This window comes from Engraulis encrasicolus, chromosome 13 (assembly GCF_034702125.1).
Source record: "Engraulis encrasicolus isolate BLACKSEA-1 chromosome 13, IST_EnEncr_1.0, whole genome shotgun sequence".
NCBI classification, from domain to species: Eukaryota; Metazoa; Chordata; class Actinopteri; order Clupeiformes; family Engraulidae; genus Engraulis; species Engraulis encrasicolus.
In genome coordinates this window covers 13958998-13977486 of record NC_085869.1, presented here as the reverse complement: position 1 = coordinate 13977486, position 18489 = coordinate 13958998, and the positions used below count along the sequence as shown (strand labels likewise).

At 42.4% G+C, this 18489-nt stretch overlaps 1 protein-coding gene across 20 annotated transcripts in view; it reads left to right on the top strand.

Moving 5' to 3' along the window:
• Positions 1 to 18489, top strand: part of obsl1b (obscurin like cytoskeletal adaptor 1b) — a 73245-nt gene that overhangs the window by 12808 nt on the left and 41948 nt on the right. For 3 of the 20 annotated variants that reach the window (XM_063213207.1, XM_063213202.1, XM_063213197.1), the window contains exons 4-23: positions 1318 to 1578; positions 1845 to 2150; positions 2347 to 2613; positions 2740 to 3015; positions 3245 to 3520; positions 3902 to 4177; positions 4570 to 4848; positions 5216 to 5488; positions 7354 to 7653; positions 7763 to 7834; positions 8610 to 8882; positions 9297 to 9605; positions 9817 to 10098; positions 10590 to 10919; positions 13282 to 13557; positions 13691 to 13966; positions 14227 to 14502; positions 15139 to 15414; positions 16075 to 16350; positions 16647 to 16919. In XM_063213207.1, the coding sequence (XP_063069277.1) occupies positions 1318 to 1578; positions 1845 to 2150; positions 2347 to 2613; positions 2740 to 3015; positions 3245 to 3520; positions 3902 to 4177; positions 4570 to 4848; positions 5216 to 5488; positions 7354 to 7653; positions 7763 to 7834; positions 8610 to 8882; positions 9297 to 9605; positions 9817 to 10098; positions 10590 to 10919; positions 13282 to 13557; positions 13691 to 13966; positions 14227 to 14502; positions 15139 to 15414; positions 16075 to 16350; positions 16647 to 16919 (5433 nt within the window). The remainder of the gene's footprint in view (positions 1 to 1317; positions 1579 to 1844; positions 2151 to 2346; positions 2614 to 2739; positions 3016 to 3244; positions 3521 to 3901; positions 4178 to 4569; positions 4849 to 5215; positions 5489 to 7353; positions 7654 to 7762; positions 7835 to 8609; positions 8883 to 9296; positions 9606 to 9816; positions 10099 to 10589; positions 10920 to 13281; positions 13558 to 13690; positions 13967 to 14226; positions 14503 to 15138; positions 15415 to 16074; positions 16351 to 16646; positions 16920 to 18489) is intronic. The other 17 variants (XM_063213198.1, XM_063213199.1, XM_063213200.1 and 14 more) reach the window with 17 other exon arrangements.

Sequence of the window (18489 nt, the reverse complement as noted above, 5' to 3'; positions counted from 1 at the left end):
ACAGGCAAGGAGAGCACAACCAATGCGATATGGGCGGATTCCAAGATAAACAATATTTTAACTGTGTGCCAAGTGAGTAAGCAAGTAACCAATTGGAATGCACAGTTGGAGTCAACAGTGGAGTCAAAAGTCAGTTTAAAGTCGTGCAGATGATAATCTGTAAAGCTTCGCAGAGAGTCACATTTTTTGGATGTGTGCGCAAAGTCTTTGTGACAGGTGGCAAAACCTCTGCGAGGCATTTGCGACGTTTCGTGGACTACCTGGCCTCTCAGCATAAATTGGGCTTCATTCTTAGAATAGTTCAATTATTTACAGCAAATTACTATCATGATGAGGATGTGGCCTGTCGTGTGTGTGTGTGCGTGTGTGTTTGCGTGTGTGTGTGTGTGTGTGTGCGTGCCTGCGTACATGTGTGCTAGTGATTTCTTTCTCACTTCCATTCCATCTCTTTTTCCACCATCCCGTTCACTCTTTCTGTAAATATGGACAGACTGCACTGTATAATTGAATAGGACATAGAAGGCACCATCTTGGAACAAGAAGTCAGATCCTTGATAAGTTTTGGGAGGGAGATCATCAATTCTTAGTGCAAAATAGATCTTCTTAATCATTTTCGGTATGTTTGGCCGAAGCTCAGCATAGTGTGTTTAACCACTAAGAGTGAATTTCAGTTAGGCCTAGTTAGTGGGAAAACGTTATATTAGTCTTTCTTTTGCTTTACATTTCTCTTGCCTAGTTGATCAAGGTAATGACTGACCCCTGTAGAATCCACTCGTTTTACTCATCTCCATATAAATGGGATACCAGATCCGATACTCCATATATTTATATTTTATTACATTGACTGTAGCAACATCTAACGGCATTTAATAGAGAGCCAAGGATGATCTGTAGTCATTATTTACTCCATAAAAGTGGACCCAGCCTACATGGCGATGTGATGACCATGAAGCAGTAAATCAGCATGGCACATTAAAGCGAAGGGCAGCTTACCGCTTTCCCTCTCTTCTTTATCACCCATGTGGTCAAGCAGTAAACATTATCGCATATTTCTGTTGTCTTGGCTGCAGACACGAAGCAGTGAACTACCGTAGCGCAGATAAAAATAACTATGTGTGATATAACAACCGATAAAATCGACATGTGATCTAGAATATGCAAGCGTATCCTTGGCTAACCTTGTGAGCTAACTGTGATTACATAGTTGACGTTGACGGGCCGATCTGCAGTGAGAGGCTACATGAGTCCTGTGTAAAGGGACAGTATTCTCTGAAGATCAATGGTCTTGATTGTATTATGTCTTTGGTTATGATACAGGTACAATTGTGAGAAAACTTCCCCGAAAGGTGGATGTCCTTGAAGGGGAAAATGCTGCCTTTTGTGTGGAGGTAGAGGAGGAGGAGATGGACATCCACTGGTACAAAGATGGAGTCGAGCTCAAGGAGACTCACCAAACCATCCTGAAGTCTTTCGGCAGGACTCACATTTTGGTCTTCGTCAACACCACCCCACAAGATTCGGGTCTAGTAACCTTTTACGTGGGAAGATCAAAGACTTCGTCTCAGCTACGAGTGAAAGGTTTGTTCTATTCTCAGACTGCTTATACTATCTTTGTTTTATACACTGTTTCTGAGGTTTGCGCTAAACCTGTGGTTCACTTTTTTTGTCAGCACCAGACTCAACCACTCAGCTTACACAGCTGAGAGGTGTATAATCTATAACAAAGTTACTAATGGTTTCTAAAGGTCCCATCTGAAGAACCACCTAACACCCAGGCATGACAAATGGATGGAATGGTTGTAGTGTGATTTCTTCCCCCAATAATTCTCTCGATTTCATTTCAGGGGCAAGGCACTGCCCTCCCAGCTGCCCAGTGGGAGTGCAGATAAACACGGAGCGCGCCAACGCAGCACTTCTCTCCTGGGTGCCTGCCCCCGACTCTCGGAAAAACCCTCCATCGGGGTATGTTCTGGAGCGGCAGGAGGTGGGCTCCCAGGAGTGGCTGCAGTGTCTGACCACTGACTCTGCCACCTCGGTGGAGATCCTGGGCGACAGCGTGCCGTGCGAGGCCGACTACCGGTTCCGTATCTGCAGCGTCAACAAGTATGGCAGGAGTGGCAATGTCGAGTTCCCCCGCACTGTTCATCTGGGTAATTAACATGTCAACATGCTCCAAAAATAGACACGGGTAAATCATGTCATGACGTCAATGGATGGAGGGCCCACTGGGAGACAGCGAGCAAGCACACAAACAAACAAACAAATGAATAAATAAAAAATCAAAACTCAAAACAAGTCAAGAAATCACAAAACAAATTGAGCATATGTTTCTTTTTTCTTTCTTAGTTCCTGTAGCGAGAATACAAGCACCACTCCAGGACGCTCTGGTTCCTGAGGGTCAAGATGCCTGCTTTACTATTGAGCTGTCGGCCTCTGTCATTGGCACATGGTTCTTAAATGGCACACAGCTGCAGGAAGATGATCAATTCTCCATGCGGCGCACACGCACCCACCAATCCCTGCGCATACGTGGGGTGCGCGACACAGATAATGGAGCAGAGATAACGTTCATCGCCTACGGAATTAGGGATTCGGCTGCCCTGTACATTCAAGGTTCTGCACACAGAATCACATTTCATGAAACCTTTGACTTAAGAGTGAGATAACATTTTTAAAAAACTTGTTTTCCCATCAAGCCTCTTGCTCATAGTGATTTTTTCTTTCTCTTGTTTGCTTCAGCTCCACTTGTGAAATTCACAACCCTATCCGAGATGGACAGAAACAAGTTTGTCGAAGTCGGAAACCCAATCGTGCTGTATTGCGAGTTGTCAGACCCAGCAGCCCCAGTCCACTGGTACAAGAATGGTACAGAATTACAGTCGGTCGAGGGTCTCCACATCCAATCAGAGGGCACCATGAGGAGGATCGTCATCCAATCAGCGGAGTTCTCTCACTCAGGAGTATACAGCTGCGACGCCATCGACGACGTCATTCGATTTAATGTGGAAGTGGAGGGTGAGTGCAGCTGTATTTGTCTCTTAATCCAAACTACTAACACCCTCATGCATTGTTGACCCCTCAAAAATACCTTTTAGTCATGCACACAGTACCTAAAAAAATCACAATCTTAAGGACCATATGTGCACTCTAATTTTGAAATTGAAAAAAAAAAAGTACTTCCATCTCTATATTCTCACACTCATGTATTTTACCCACACCCATCATCAACGCAAACACCCTATAGCCCCCCCTGCAAGGTTCTCACAGCTTCCCGACTCTGAGAGAAGCAGGTCTGTTGAAGTAGGACGGCCCATTGCACTGCAGTGCGAGCTTTCAGATCCCACTGGCCAGGTGTACTGGTACAAAGACGGAACAAAGCTCCAACAGCAAAGTGGTCTAAGTATCCAGTCAGATGGCATTAAGAGAACTCTCGTGGTCCAGGCAGCCGAGTTTTGCCATTCTGGGATGTACAGTTGCAAGACAAAGGGTGATGCCGTCCAATTCAATGTGGATGTCAAAGGTGACTCAGATTTTATGTTGGCCCCCTTAAAAAAATTAACCATCTTTTGTCAAATGTCAAATGCAGCGTCTTTAGCAAAGCAATTAACAGCAATGGCCTTACATGTTGGCAGTCGATGTTTCTGTAGCTCTGCTGCAGTTTCAGGGAATGTAAAATTTGTCCTAAGCATAGTCATGTTGAAAGAAGAGGAAAAATCATTGTGCCATTGTTCAGTTGTGTCGTCCCTGTACTGTTTTGTCTCTTATTCTTTTATTTTTTATATATATATATTTGGCAAAGAGTAATTAGCAGGTATTGCAATTACAAGTATTTTTACCACTGTAAAAAATATAACTATCAAATTAAGATGCCATCTTAATACAAAGTTTAAAATATCTGTAGCTCCTCCGCTGAGGTTCTCAGCTGTCCCTGAAGCTGAAAGAAGAGTGTTCAGTGAGGCAGGCGGCCCCGTCACGCTGCACTGTAACGTATCCGACCCCGCTGCCCACGTCCTCTGGCATAAGGATGGAATGCGGCTCTGTGTAAAATCTGGACTAGCATTCCAGGCGCAGGACAGCTTAAGGACGTTGCATATCGAGTCTGCCGAGTTGGCAGACTCTGGCATGTACAGTTGCGCGACCAAGGACGATGCCATCCAATTTCATGTGGAGATCAGAGGTGATGCTCTACTACGGTATATCTTTGTTGTTTGAAGTTAATACGGATTAATCTTCTGTCACAGTCCCTGCGTCTGTCTTATTAACCCATGCAACTGACCATTGCTTTCTGTCTGTCTATGTCGTCACTGTTTTGCTCTGTTTTACTCTTGTTCTGTCATTTTCTGATCAGTATCTCAGTCTTCAATATGCTTCACATGCTTTTTTTTGCTGATGTTGCTGCTGATGTCTGAACTCTGGTATAGTTTTTCTCTCTTTCAGAATGAGTGTGTTGTGTATGAGACCAATGTACACTAAACCCCCTTCTGCTATGACTCTTGTTGGTTCTGCCACGGATACCTACATCCAACACATCCCCCATCCACCCCATCCACCCGACCCCACGCCCCATAGCTAAGCCAGTGCGGTTCGCTGCTGTGTCTGAAGACGAGAAGAGCACATGCGTCGAAGCAGGCTGCCCGTTGCGGCTTCAGTGTGAACTGTCAGACCCTTCTGGTTCAGTGCGCTGGTATAAGGATGGCCAAGAGCTTCTTCTTCCCGCGATGGGACTGGATGCTCAGGCGGAAGGCGCCCTGAGATGGCTGGCGGTACAGTCAGCAGAGGTGTGCCATGCTGGCCAGTACAGCTGTCAGACACCGGATGACTCTGTCCACTTCACGGTGGAGATCAAAGGTGATTTATGGCTTTTTAAGACACTTGTTCATACTACGAGTAACCTCTGTGCACTTTTTTTTGGCAAACCAGACGCGACTAACACTTTGGCAGCTTTTTGTGTCGTCTTCTGTCTCATAGTGCTGCTATTGATATTCATGGCTCTTGATGTCTGCATCTCAATGTGTGGGCACTTTAAAAAAACAAAAAAAAACATAAATCGTTACCTGTTATGCACTACTTGATTTAACTTGCTTTTTGGGCAAATGGTCTGAGATATCACAGAAAACAAAACAAAAAAATCAGTCTGGGCAATCTGTGCTTGGACATACAGTAGAGGTATAACCCAACTGTCATATTCCAATATAATGCGACGAATTGTCTTCAGCTCAACCAGTGAAACTGTGGGCCTCGCCAGAGGCAGTTAAATGTGAATTACCCGATGACGGCCGCCAGGCTGGAGTAGACTGTGAGATCTCAGACCCTACTGCCACGGTGTGCTGGTACAAGGACGAAGTAGAGGTCGTCTCAAAAACGGAACCTCAAATCAAAATGGAAGGTACAGGGATGGTGGTTGTCCACTCGAGACAGCTCTCTGGTTCGGAAAAGTACGGCTATGTGAAAGAGGATGGTGTCATCCAGTTAGATGTTCAAGATCAAGGTGATTTTTGATATTTTTGCTTCAAGTAGTTTTTGTATTAACTAATCAACTGTGTGCTCTAGGGATGGGTGATATAAATTGTCAAAATAGCATCACGATACTGAATTTGGGGTCAGCTCTATGTTCCCACCAGCCATTAGTCCCTCAACCCAATGGTTCCACAGCATATTCCTGCTGCTCCACGTTCCCATATTTCTAAGAAATTATTCAAATTTAGGCCCTATGTTCCACAACTCCATGTTCCCACATTTCTGGTTAAACTAATGAAGAAAAGTGAAGTCATTTAATCCATACAGTGCTAATCAAGCTATCAGAGTGTGGCCTACACTTGCTAACTTTTTTCTTTTTTATGTCCTCAACTCTGGGGTGAGTTTCTCAAAAGGGAAGTTGTTAGCCTGTTACCAACTTCGGTAGTTGCCAATGGGAAAATGCATTGAAAGCAACGAAGTAGCTAATGTAGTAAGCAACTTTGGTTTTGAGAAATTCACCCGTTTATTAGCTTTAGCCTAGTAAACCAGCACCACCCGCTGGACGCCAACAGTTCTTGGCTGCGAATGGTCTAGCCTTGCATTGTTGGAGTGGTCTGCCAGGCTTGTCAAGAATCTGGCCAACCAATCACAACGCAGAGATTTGTTTGGAATCAAAGCGGGCAGGGTTTTTAGGAAGTGACGACGAAGCTCGCAACGTTGGGAAAGCACATCAACGAGAAAAATAGCGCTAATTGGTCAGAGCGCCGGCCTATAGGCACAGGCACGGTTTGAAAGACAATGGGTTGTTCTCATCAACAATTTTTGGATGTGCTATTCATCGGGGCCAGACTAAATTACATATCCAGTCTCACATTTTGGCTGGTTTATCAGGCTATATTAGCTTTATTTTCACATACTATGTAGGGGATTTTGTGAGCTCTGAAGCACCCTGACCACCCTGACTGAATGCTAGAAAACGGGGCAGAATTCCATGGACCAATGGGCCTAAAATTAATGTTTACAGTCTTACTCTTGATGAGGGACCAATGGGCTGTGGGACCAATGGGCTGTGAGAACTAAGACCCTGAATTGCATGGTCAGCAGTGCCAGCACTACGTCACAGTACTTGTCATGTCACGTTAAGTTAACCAACCCAATAACATTTTATCTCCAGGTTGACTGAAACCCTTGAAATGGTACCTATAACTATGTCATGTTCTTGTTGACACAGGTCTCAGCCTGCACTTTATTCACTAGGAGGGTTTATGAGGCATTTTTTCTGGCTTTCTTTTGTTATGCTAAGCATAAATACATTTGGACCAGATAACAAAAGTGATCTTTTCTACTCTTTGACTTATCGTTTTCTATTCTTTGATATAATAAAATTTGATTATTTCAAATGGTTTTGCAGTGCACTCATCAATCGCATCAATTTTCCTCTAGGCTAATTGACGACAGTCCTGAGATGTAAGCATGTTTCTAGCACACCTGATGTTAAATTTTGTGAAAGCTGGGCCTTAATTATATGCTTTACAACATAATCTAGCTGTATAGTGTTCTCTAATTGACATAATGGTATATATCGAGATATCTTTGGCATGCACATTAGAGAAATATCACCCATCCCTAGTGTGCTCTGTAAATTTTTCCCCCCACTTTTTTCTACAATGTCTACGATTAGTCGTACTATTGTGCGGGCTGCCTGTATCTTTGGGTCTCTGCCCATGTTAGTTAGCTGAGCTACAGTTCTGAAGTACAATATGTGCATATGGTTTTGTTATGTATTATGGCTGGATTTGTCTCATTTTCCAGTTTTTTTTCAACCTATAAATAGATCGCAATAGTAATTATTTTTTTGCCCCTTGACTGCCGGCTGAATGACTGAATCACCTGTAGCAGCCTCACCGGCGCCTGTGACATTCGAAGCCGCCCCTGAAGTTGAGAAGATTGAGAGTGTTGATCCTGGCGTTTCCACTGTGCCCCAATGGGAAACCGTAGACCCCACAGCTCAGGCCAGTTGGCACAAAGCTGAAACTGAGCCGTTCCATGAGGCTGGACCGGTCACTCAGTCCACAGACAGTGGCGAAAGAACACTGGCGAACCTCCGCACAGCTGAGCTAATCTCGACCGGAATTCGAGACAGCGACAGCATCAAGGCAGACGAGGACCGCCAAGTTAATGTGGACATCAAAGGTGGTGTGTGTCACTTCTGTCACATATTCACACAAATTCAGAATACAGGAGCAATACCCTGGTTGAGGTGCCTCGTCAGCTTATTGTTCTCTCTGTGGCTTTGTCCAAACAGCAGTGCCCTCTCACACTGATCCACTCAGTGAGATATCTGATGACTCAATCCAATGCACTGTGGAAAGGAAAGGTGATCAAAAATGCTACTTCAACCTAAGCACACTTAACCCCCGTGCCTTTCTGCCACTAACCTCACAAGGGTTGTTTTTTTGTGCTACTCTGGTCTTCTCTGAAGAGGCTGATCCTTAAACGCCATTGCATCTTGGTTACCATTTCCATCCCTGAGAAAAAAAAGCCCCCAAAAGACTAATACACCGCTAAGCATTCTTTGTCATCCAACATCGGTTGGTCTGTAGAATCAAGAAGTCTTCCAAACTAACACTCATGTCCAGTCTGCAAAACATAGAAATCTTCATTCTTAACTGACTCAACCATGAGTTCATCCATGCTTGTAGGCACTGTAGGACCTTGCTTGAGGCACACCTTCTTGCTCCCATGCTATACCGAGCACCATTCCTTCGCATCACAATGATAATACATATCTTAGTGTTTGAATGAATGAATGAATGTATAAATTAATGAATGAAACGGATGAATGAATGAATGAATGAATGAATGAATGAATGAATGAATGAATGAATGAATGAATGAATGAATTAAGTCAACTGGTTAATAATGGTCGGAATGGCTGAATGTGATTTAATGATACTTATCCAAGTTCTTAATGACTGTTTCGTAACCTGTGCTTAATCTGTTGTCAGACCAGCTTTCGTGTGGTCGCTTCTCTTACATTTCCATTCTTTCCTATGGATATACTTCCCTGAGTCTCTTATGAAATATTTTGTGATATCCACTTCAGAGTTACTGAAAAACCTCTTTTTGTATACACGAAAATACACCTACAGTAGCTGGACCTTTGAAATATGCAGTCATACATGAAGTTAAGGAGTACAGGTATACTGAAGACAGAAGTCCTCTAAACGTTGACTTTGAGATGTCACATCCAACCACCAGCCCTGTCTACGACTACTACACCACAGATGAAGATCAACCTCAACATTTACCAATCAATCATCCAACAACTATGCAAACATACACAAAGCAAACAGAGGAGCGAAGGCTGCTGACACACTATCATGAGGATGATGATGTCAAAACATATAAGGTGGATGTTGAAGGTGATTTTAACAGCTGCCTCAGCTACAAACTGGCAATGATGTGGTGCTTCATCTCCACCCCCATCATTTAACAACTCTAACTCATTCTAAATGTAGAATTATAAATTGCCATAAAAATAGTGTAAATAGTGTATTATGTTTCAGAAGAGAATATTAATCGTATGCAGTGAGAAATTTTTCCCACGTTTAACAAAATTGAAAATATTATCCACCTAAGTCAAAGTCATAGTCATCTTAAACTTTTAAAACATCCAGTGACATCATTGCGTGATTACATCAAATTCATTTTTGATGCCATAATTAATCTTATTAGTTAAACCTCTCATCGCACGGACCCTCAAAAAACACTCATTTCCTATTTAGTGATAGTAACACAGATCTCTTTTTATTATTACATAACCTGAAACCTGTCAGGTCCCACAATGGATAATACCCCACCTTCTGAAGCGGAGAAACAGGTATCCACCGGAACAGCGAATCCTGTGTTAGAGCATTATGATGACACGCCAGCAGGACACTCTATGGCCAAGATGGGCTTGTGCGAAGACGAATTGCATTACGGATCATACGAAACGACAGATGTTTTCCAACATGGTAGACTGGACAGACAGTCGACTGGCAGACTGGAGGCAAAGGTGACGGTACCGTCGCAGGTGTGTCAAAAAGAGAAGAGCATCTGTAAGACCTCGGAGCACACCGAGAGGTCTCATGAAGACCGAAAAGGTGACTCAAGGCTTTATCTCTGTTGTAACAAATTAATACTGTTTTTTCTGCGTTTAAAAAAGCCACTAACAACCCTCTAGCCTTGTTGCGTTGTTTTGTTGCTTCTGTTACACCTTTTATCCAAATTATTTGTCACCACGTTTATCAAATCGGTAGACTTTTTTATGTTGATGTTAATGTCAATCTCTTCCGAACACTCAAACACCTGTAGCCACACACGTGAAATGTGACACGTCAGCGATCCCAGAGATCGAGGAGAGCAAGTCCACTGACGCTGGCTGCCCCATTGAACTACAGTGTGAGGTCTCGCACTCCACTGCTCCAGCCTATTGGTACAAGGATGGCACTGAGCTCCTCCCTCAAAATGGATTCATTATCCAATCAGAGGCCACCGTTAGGAGACTCATTATTCCATCAGCACAACAGTGTCACACTGGGGTATATAGCTGCAAGACTGTGGACGATGTCATTTTATATAAGGTGGATGTCAAAGGTGATTCAAAACTAGTTTACTCAATTTAATGATTAACTGAAAATCAAAACTTGTCAAAGTACAAATATCTGTTTATCTAAACTGAGAAAAATCGGCATAATATAGCTTGCAATAACTTAAACACACATAACATAAATTTCGGGACAGTACTGTGTTCAAATGTACTATTGTACGTTGCTTAGAATTGCTAAATGCTTAATGTCAGTAGTGTCTGCTTAATAATATTAGATCCCACCTGTTTCTTCCTGTTACGCTTTAAACCATGAAATACAGACTTGTTTTACAGCTATGTAAAAAATATCCCAAAATTGAATTTTCCTAGAAAGACTAGTTAGCCTACATCACTTCATTACATTATTGTAGAATGACAATCCTTAAAAATATCAACTTCCAAAGTAAACCACTGCTAAAATTGTTCCTCAATTCATCATAAAAACTCGTAATTTTAAGTACTTGTTGGAATTAAAGAGTTTTAATTAAATTCCCCCCAGCTCCACCACCATCACCACAATTTTCAGCCATTCCCGAAGCGGACGTGAAGAAATGCCTGCAGGCAGGCAGCCCCACTGTCCTGCACCGTGAAATTTCAAACATCTCCCCAGCCGCTGAAGTCAGCTGGTACAAGGACGCTGGAGTAAGACTCCACCAGCATCAAAGTGGCAATCAAGCCGTCTTATCTGAAGGTGCTCACACAACTCTTGTTGTCCCACCTGCTGGGCCGTCCCACAGTGGAACGCCCACTTGTGAGACCCAGGAAAGAGCGGTCCACTGTGTCGTTCCCTCGGACACACAAGGTGATTTCAAAACAGATCCACGGAATGGTAGTAAATCCCCTCTCTTCATTAACACTAACAACCTTTGCGCTGTAGCAAAAACTAACATGTGATGTGATGTGATGCATTCCCTGCCTTTTAGACTTGGTGTAGTTGGCGTGCAAAGATCTACCACCCCACACTCCTTTCTGTAAACTACTTTTTTTTTTATTTGACAGCTCTCCCCGAAGTTGTCATTATTATTGCCACGGCTGTGGTGTTATTAATAAATTATAGATACTGTCCATGGTTTTTTAATGTTAGTGCTTTATGTAATTGTAATATAAAACTATAGTAGAATCTGTCTTTCCTTCTTTACATGTTTTGTCACGGAGGCTTTCTGTCTGTAGCCGTCTTATAGTGTGCTTTGAAATATGCGCATGGATATTTGGTACAGGTGATCTAACAATCTTTTAATCCTCTTAATCTTGATTGTAGTTCTTCAGAAAATGGAATACTCCCTCCCTTAACATGACTGAAAAGGCACTCTGTACTTCAGACAACTGGACATTTACTGTGCAATAATATACTAGCAAATATTCCCAGTTGTACTTAATGACTTACTCTTCCCAAACTGATATGTCCTTGTTTTGTCCTTGATATGTCCTTGATATGTTCTTATTTTACTGTGTCTTTGTCTTTTGCTTAGGAAAAGTGCAATCACTTACAGTATATCTTGCGCTCTGTGACCACAGACAGAGAAATACATTTTGTTACTTTGTTAACAAATGCGTTCATTTTGCGTTGAGGTCTTAAGTTTAATTAGCTTAAAATTACAGGATGATCACGATTATGATGAAGATAACATACTTATATGTTTTTTTTTACTGCTCCTTCATTTTTAACAGTATGTTCATTAGTTCATCTTTCAATACACTGCAGGTTACAACCATGAAATCTTTATAAAAACAGTAATAAAACAGTATACTGGACTTGAGTTTAACTGTGAAAACAGCTGGCAGAAATGGTAGTATAAATGCACTGTTCATCTTAGCAATGCATTGGAGAAAGAGTTTGGACATTCCAGGGGTGCATTTCTGGAAAGCGTAGTTGCTAACTATGTTAGCTACTTTGTTGTTTGGAATGCAATTTCCCATTGGCAACTACCGAAGTTGTTAACTGCTAACAACTACGCTTTCCAGAAATGCACCCCAGAACAGAACATTGCAGAACCTGTAGTACATATGAATGGGGGATTCATTGGACATGAGGGATTGTGAGCTGTTGATTTGGAAAAGCGCCAATTAATGCAGCATGGCTTTTCATCGTCTATCTTGGAATATACATTTTGCACTTTGTGAGATAAGAAATATGAGGTCAAACTACATATTCCTACACTGTAAGAATTACAAGGTTCCTCAAAGAACCTTCAGATGCAGTTGTGGGAGAACCCCTAAAAATTCACTGATGAGCCTACAGTAGGTGCTTGGAAGAATCCCAAGGTTTACTAAAAACTTCACCACAGTGACAAACTGAAGAATCCCTGAAGTTCTTCTTTTGGAAAACCTAGCATATGTGGGAGGACTGTGAAGGCACCTCTAAAAGTTCTAAGATGGAACCCTGGTGCTCTTCGAAGAACCTATAGGTTCCTCAGGGGTTCTCCCTCATGGGCAAACTGAAGAACCTGCCCTTTATAGTGTAGATAGGCTACTGGAGTCTTTCCAGGGGTTAAATAAATGTCCACAGTACATGTTTAGATTTATTTATTGCCGGGACAACATATTGTTACCAATGTCACCACTATCTCGACCTCAAGGCTCAAATACCTAGCCACTAATTAAGACATGCAAAGGTATGATGTACCACTTTCCACACAAGGGAAAGTGGATATTTCGCTTCATAGATAAACCAGATGTTTGTGGGGATATATTGTGATTGGCACCTCCATGTGTTTGATATCATATGCCTGCAGCCGAAGTACATGCCAGAGAATCTGACGAGATATAATGGGCTGTTTCTGCCAGCCATTTTCCATGTCCAACTAGGTCCTAGCCAGGCCGCGCCCTCCCAGTGACGCAACACCTTCAGTGTTGCAACTAGTCAGGTCAAGAGCAATGCAAGTACTTTCTGAGTTCCCGCAAATACGGGAAATCCTTTCACTTTGTCGGGAAGCAAACAACCATAAGCAATCTTAAGGGAGGCGGGTCAAACATGCTGCTCGGGAAATGTTAATCGTTATGCTCTTGGTCAGACTGAATCTCGAAGAGATTAGAGCGTTGATGATAATCAGGCTAACTAGGTCCTGCTCTATATTAGATTGAAACACATTCTTGTAGAACACTGCTTGGTATAGTCTATGGTGTAGATGCCTTTACAGCACTTCACATTTTGACTAGCTCTTCTGTCACGTTTGCAAAATGTATTTCCATAGCTCCACCAGTGAAGTTTTGCGCCTTACCTGAAGACTGGCAGAATAAATGCATTGAAGCAGGCTGCCCTTTCGAACTCGAGTGTGAGATATCAAATCCTGCTGCTCCAGTCAGCTGGTACAAAGATGGTAGAGAACTGGAACCCCAGGGTGAAATTGAGACTGTGTCCGAAGGTGCCAAAAGAAAGCTGTCTGTGCCAGCAGCTGGGCTTCATCACACTGGGATGTACACCTGCAGAACAGCAGACGATGCCGTCAGGTTTAATGTGGATGTCAAAGGTTAGCATTAAGACAAGCAGTTTCATCATTTGGCCTACATATTAACCACATAATGGTTTACAGTATGTTTTAGGTTTTTTTTTTCTAAAAGCTGGTAATGTTTCTTTTTTTTTTGCAACTCAACCCTGTGTAGCTCCATCACCAAAGTTCATACCGCTTCCAGAAGTAGAAAGGAACAAGTCTGTCACAGTAGGCCAGCCAATCGTGCTCATGTGTGGGATTTCCGACTGTACAGCCGAGGTCAGCTGGTATAAAGATGGGGAGCAATTATCTGGCACACATGGAGTCGCTATTGAAATGGCGGGAAAAGAGCGAAAACTGGTTGTTGAATCAGCACGTCTCTCTGACTCTGGACATTACAGCTGCGCTGTTGCTGACGATGCAGTTTCTTTCAAGGTGGATGTCCAAGGTGATTTTTTTAAATGCACTATGACCTAGTTCTGCAGGCTCTGTGGTCGTAATCTAATCGTAATCATAACTGAAATTTACTCTAGAGATTGGTACTAGGCCAATAATATACATAAAACTTGCATTTGATGTTTCATTTCAACATTGAATGTATGCCATTTTTATTTTTGTTTCAGTTCGATTCCCAGAACTATGTACCCTAAAAAGCTTCACAAAATCCTTCTTTTTTTCTTCAAACCTTCCCCTCCAAAACTTTCATAGCTCTCCCTGTTAGGTTCTCAGCCCTTCCAGACGTTGCAAGGAACAAGTTTGTTGAAGCAGAATGCCCCATTGTACTACAGTGTGAGCTTTCAGAACCCACTGCCCAGGTTTCCTGGTATAAAGATGGACAACAAGTCCTCCCATTGGCTGGACTTGACATCCTATCAGAGGGCGCCCTGAGGAGGCTGACCGTCCAATCAGCAGAATTGAGACACTCGGGGGTGTACAGCTGCCGTTCTGAGGATGATCACATAGAATTCAAGGTGGATGTTGCAGGTGATTTTGAGCACATACCTTTTCTCAAAACCACTAACCGACTGTCTCAAAATAACTCGTCACCCACTAAATGCTGTTTTCCAAAATTAAAACTCTTAACCTTTTAACAGTAGTGTAAATATAGTAGTGTACTTAAGAATGAGAACCCTAAAAAGATTGACAGTTGGTTTGAAATACTTACCGATTTCCACCTAATTGTGTATAACCATAAAGTTTATCTACACCGTTTTAAGGACATGTATACATACTATTCAGATCAGAGTACATGGAGATTGAAGATTATCTTCTCATCCACTTCTGTTCTCAAAGGTGTGAGATTTAATTTTGAATCTGTCACTTGTGTTTTCTGGCACCATATGACCGACTTACCGTCTTATCACCTTATCTTACAATGGCATAGTAGGTAAGGTAAGAAGCAATGACATTAAACTAACCTAATTTTACACATCTATGTAGTTCATTTAACACCAAGACATCATAAAACGTAGTCGCAACGAGTTTGTGGTCCACTTTTGCAATTTAAAAAATTCGTTATTTTTGTTCGACGATCAGAGAGTCATTAAATTAAATTAGAGCAAAACATGTACTCAGTGTGATCATGCAATAATTTCTTTTAATGAATGGGCACACCTGTAGCGCCGCCAGTGAGGTTCTCAGATGTTCCAGAGATTGAGAAGAGCAAGTCCATTGAAGCGGGCCATCCTATTTCTCTCCATTGTGAGATCTCGAACCCTACTGCTCTGGTCCAGTGGTACAAAGATGGAGAGCCGCTTCTGCCTCAGTCGGGGATTTACCTCCAAACAAACGGCACCACGAGGACACTGGTTATCCAGTCAGCCGAGTTTTCCTGCTCGGGGTTGTACAGTTGTAAAACAGCTGATGATATCAGCGAATTTTATGTGGAAGTGAAAGGTGACAAACAACAGCTTTGCCAAAGATTATTATCATTCTTTTTTTGTCACACAAAACTAACCAGTACCGTTGCCGCCTATTAATTCTATTTCCATTGTTCAAAAAGCCGCTCTCTCCAACCCCTGGAGAGCTCCATTATGCTGCTTTTGTCAGCCATTTTAACCACTTTCCTAATACTGGACCACTTTTTCCACTTTTCCTCAAAGTTGCTCAGTGTTCACCAAAACCCTCTATCGTTTTTTTTGTTATTCGTTCATTTACTTTTGTTTCATTTTCATCCATCTGTAGTCTCCATTCCCTAGACATCCTCAGACTTGCCATTTAGCCACACATCAAAAGATTCATACACTACTTCACTGGAGGATCAATGCATGTATTGCCATAATGATCATGTCCTTCCTGTATGCTACAATCCTAACTGCACCACCCCAGCCACCCCCAAAAGGCTTCAATTAACCAAGTTACTTCATTGATCTTTGCTTCTACAGTGGAGACTGCCTTCTCCAGAGCTATCCTGCAGTCATCGCCAGTGCTCAAAAATATTAATGCATGCTTTACAGTAACTTGTGCAAATCCCATCCATACCCCACCCCATCCCTCAACGAGAAACAGCAGAACCCAATTGGATGTGTCTAACATGATGGCTTTTTCCCCCTACAGCACCTCCGGTGACATTCGCCCATGTCCCCGAGGCCGACCTCCACAAGAACATTGTGGAGCAGGAGTGCTTGACCCTGTCATGTGAGGTGTCAAGGCCTGATGCCTTCGCTCAGTGGTTTAAAGACGGAGTTGAAGTGCAGCCTGATGACAAAACCTTGGTAGAAACGGACGGCACAATACGCAAGCTTATCATCCAGGTGTCGCAGCTGTCAGACTCTGGAACGTATACGTGTCGTGCAGGGGACAGTGTGTTAATGTTCAAGGTCAATGTCAGAGGTATGAAACATATTCAACCTGACAAACTATTTAACTAATTAAAGCCTTGTTTCTAAACTACACCCTATGGGCATACCCTTCTTTGTTAGTCTGCATAAAGTAAAGTTAGAAACTTTAAAAGCTACGTAAGTTGGGAACTATAAGCTCGCTGGTAGCCTACAACCCACTTCCAGTAAATTACGCTAAGAAACGCTGTGTCAAGGTGTGTGTGTCAAACAGCGAACCATACCCATAACATTAGTCATTACATATAAATATGCTACTAAAATACCACACCTTCACCTTCATTCTTGCAGAGCCACCCGTCAAGATTGTTTACCCCAAAGAAGATGTCCACCTGGACCGTCACGTCCCAGAGGAGATAGTGCTCAGCTGCGAGCTCTCCAGGGCTAACGGCTCCGTGAACTGGTTCAAAGACGGCCAGAAGTTACAGGACAGCGAGAACATCAAGCTGAAGACCGAGGGGCCATACAGAAGACTCAAGATACTTCGCAGCAGAGTGGAGGACTCTGGGGAGTACGTCTGTGACACGGCTGATGACAGAATATTCTTCCAGCTCAACATAACAGGTAATAATAAGTATTGTTCTCAACCAGCGGTTCCCAAACTTTTTTTTCCTGTGCACCCCCTTGTGCATTTCATTGTGTTCAGGCACCTCCTAAGCGAATATCGCACAGTCACACATTATGCAGTCATTTTGGGTAATCCTCATTTCTAATAGACCTGATGTTTTTCCTGCCGTCATTACAATGGAACTTGGGGTCTAGGGGTTATGAATTACGGTTACGTGGCACTATTCAGACATTCTTCTATTCAGACATTGATGTCTATTGTCTGAATACCGTCACATTTCCCAGCGAAATCTGCCAAATCTGTGGTTTGTGCTACGTTGCTCATGTTTTATCAGTTTAGGGAGACTGCATGCAGTGACCCTAACCCTAACTCTGGCCCTAACCCTAACCCTACAGTATGTTTGAAGTCGGAATAGCGATATGTCTGAATAGCAGTATGTCTGAATAGCGCTTGCCCCCCATAAATTACACTTCAGATGGACCATTTCAGCATTAGGCGAGTACATTTAGGGTTTAACCCCAAAAAAATTGATACAAAAGGTTTTTTTATGGATTCTATTACTATTTGACCTGCTAAATGACATACTAAAAATCTAGTAAAATCTGACTTTGGGAAATGAGTTTTTTTCAACATGGCTGCCATAGGCTTATTATAAGGGTCAAGAGACACTCCAATTGAATAGGCCAAAAAATTTAGCTTGCCGATATCACCATGAAAGTTAATCCGGTGATTGCTCACATATTTGTGAGAAAAAAATGTATTGCAAGTTTTCTGAAATGTTATGTTTTAACATGGTAATTGGACTATATCTAATTAAATATGCATTAAATTTCAAAATGCAAAACCTCAAAATCTGAAAAAGCCAAGCTCAAAATTACTCTTTTATTTTGTTTCTAGTAAGCCAGAAGATATCTTCAGAAGAGATTATGGACATCTCTTTTTGTTTCGTAGTAAATCTAAAAATCTTTGTGCAGACACACCAGCTAGCATTTTTTTTCAAAACATGATTATTTAACATCTCTCTTAGATAAATAATTGAGTTTTATGTGTCTCAAGTTCTTCCAGACATTCTTTGACTCTGGTGGTATCATTGTTAGCATGTATCAAGGGCAAGGTCAGCTGTCCTCAAATCATAGCCTCTCCACAGAGGTGTCCTAAGTGCTGGTGCTGGGACTCCTATTTGCCATGTACACCACATCACTGGGCCATGTTATCTGTTCTCACAGCTTCTCATACTACTGTTACACCGATGAAGCACAGTTACTTTGTGCCAGATGACTCCACGGTCACACATATGTCCGCTTGCCTCTCTGAACTATCCACAAGTATGAAGGAATGCAACCTTCAGTTGAGCCTCGCCCAAATGCACTGCTGGTGATCCCAGCCAAAGATTTAGGTTGCCATGATATCGAGCTCAATATGGATTCTGCTACTGTTGCCTCAAATAAGGCCACAAGAAATCTAGGTGTCATTGTTGATGACCATCTATCATTCTCTGACCACATAGCCTCAGTTTCCCAGTCATGTCCTCTTTCTCATGCCCTAATTGAATACAAGGCCCTGACC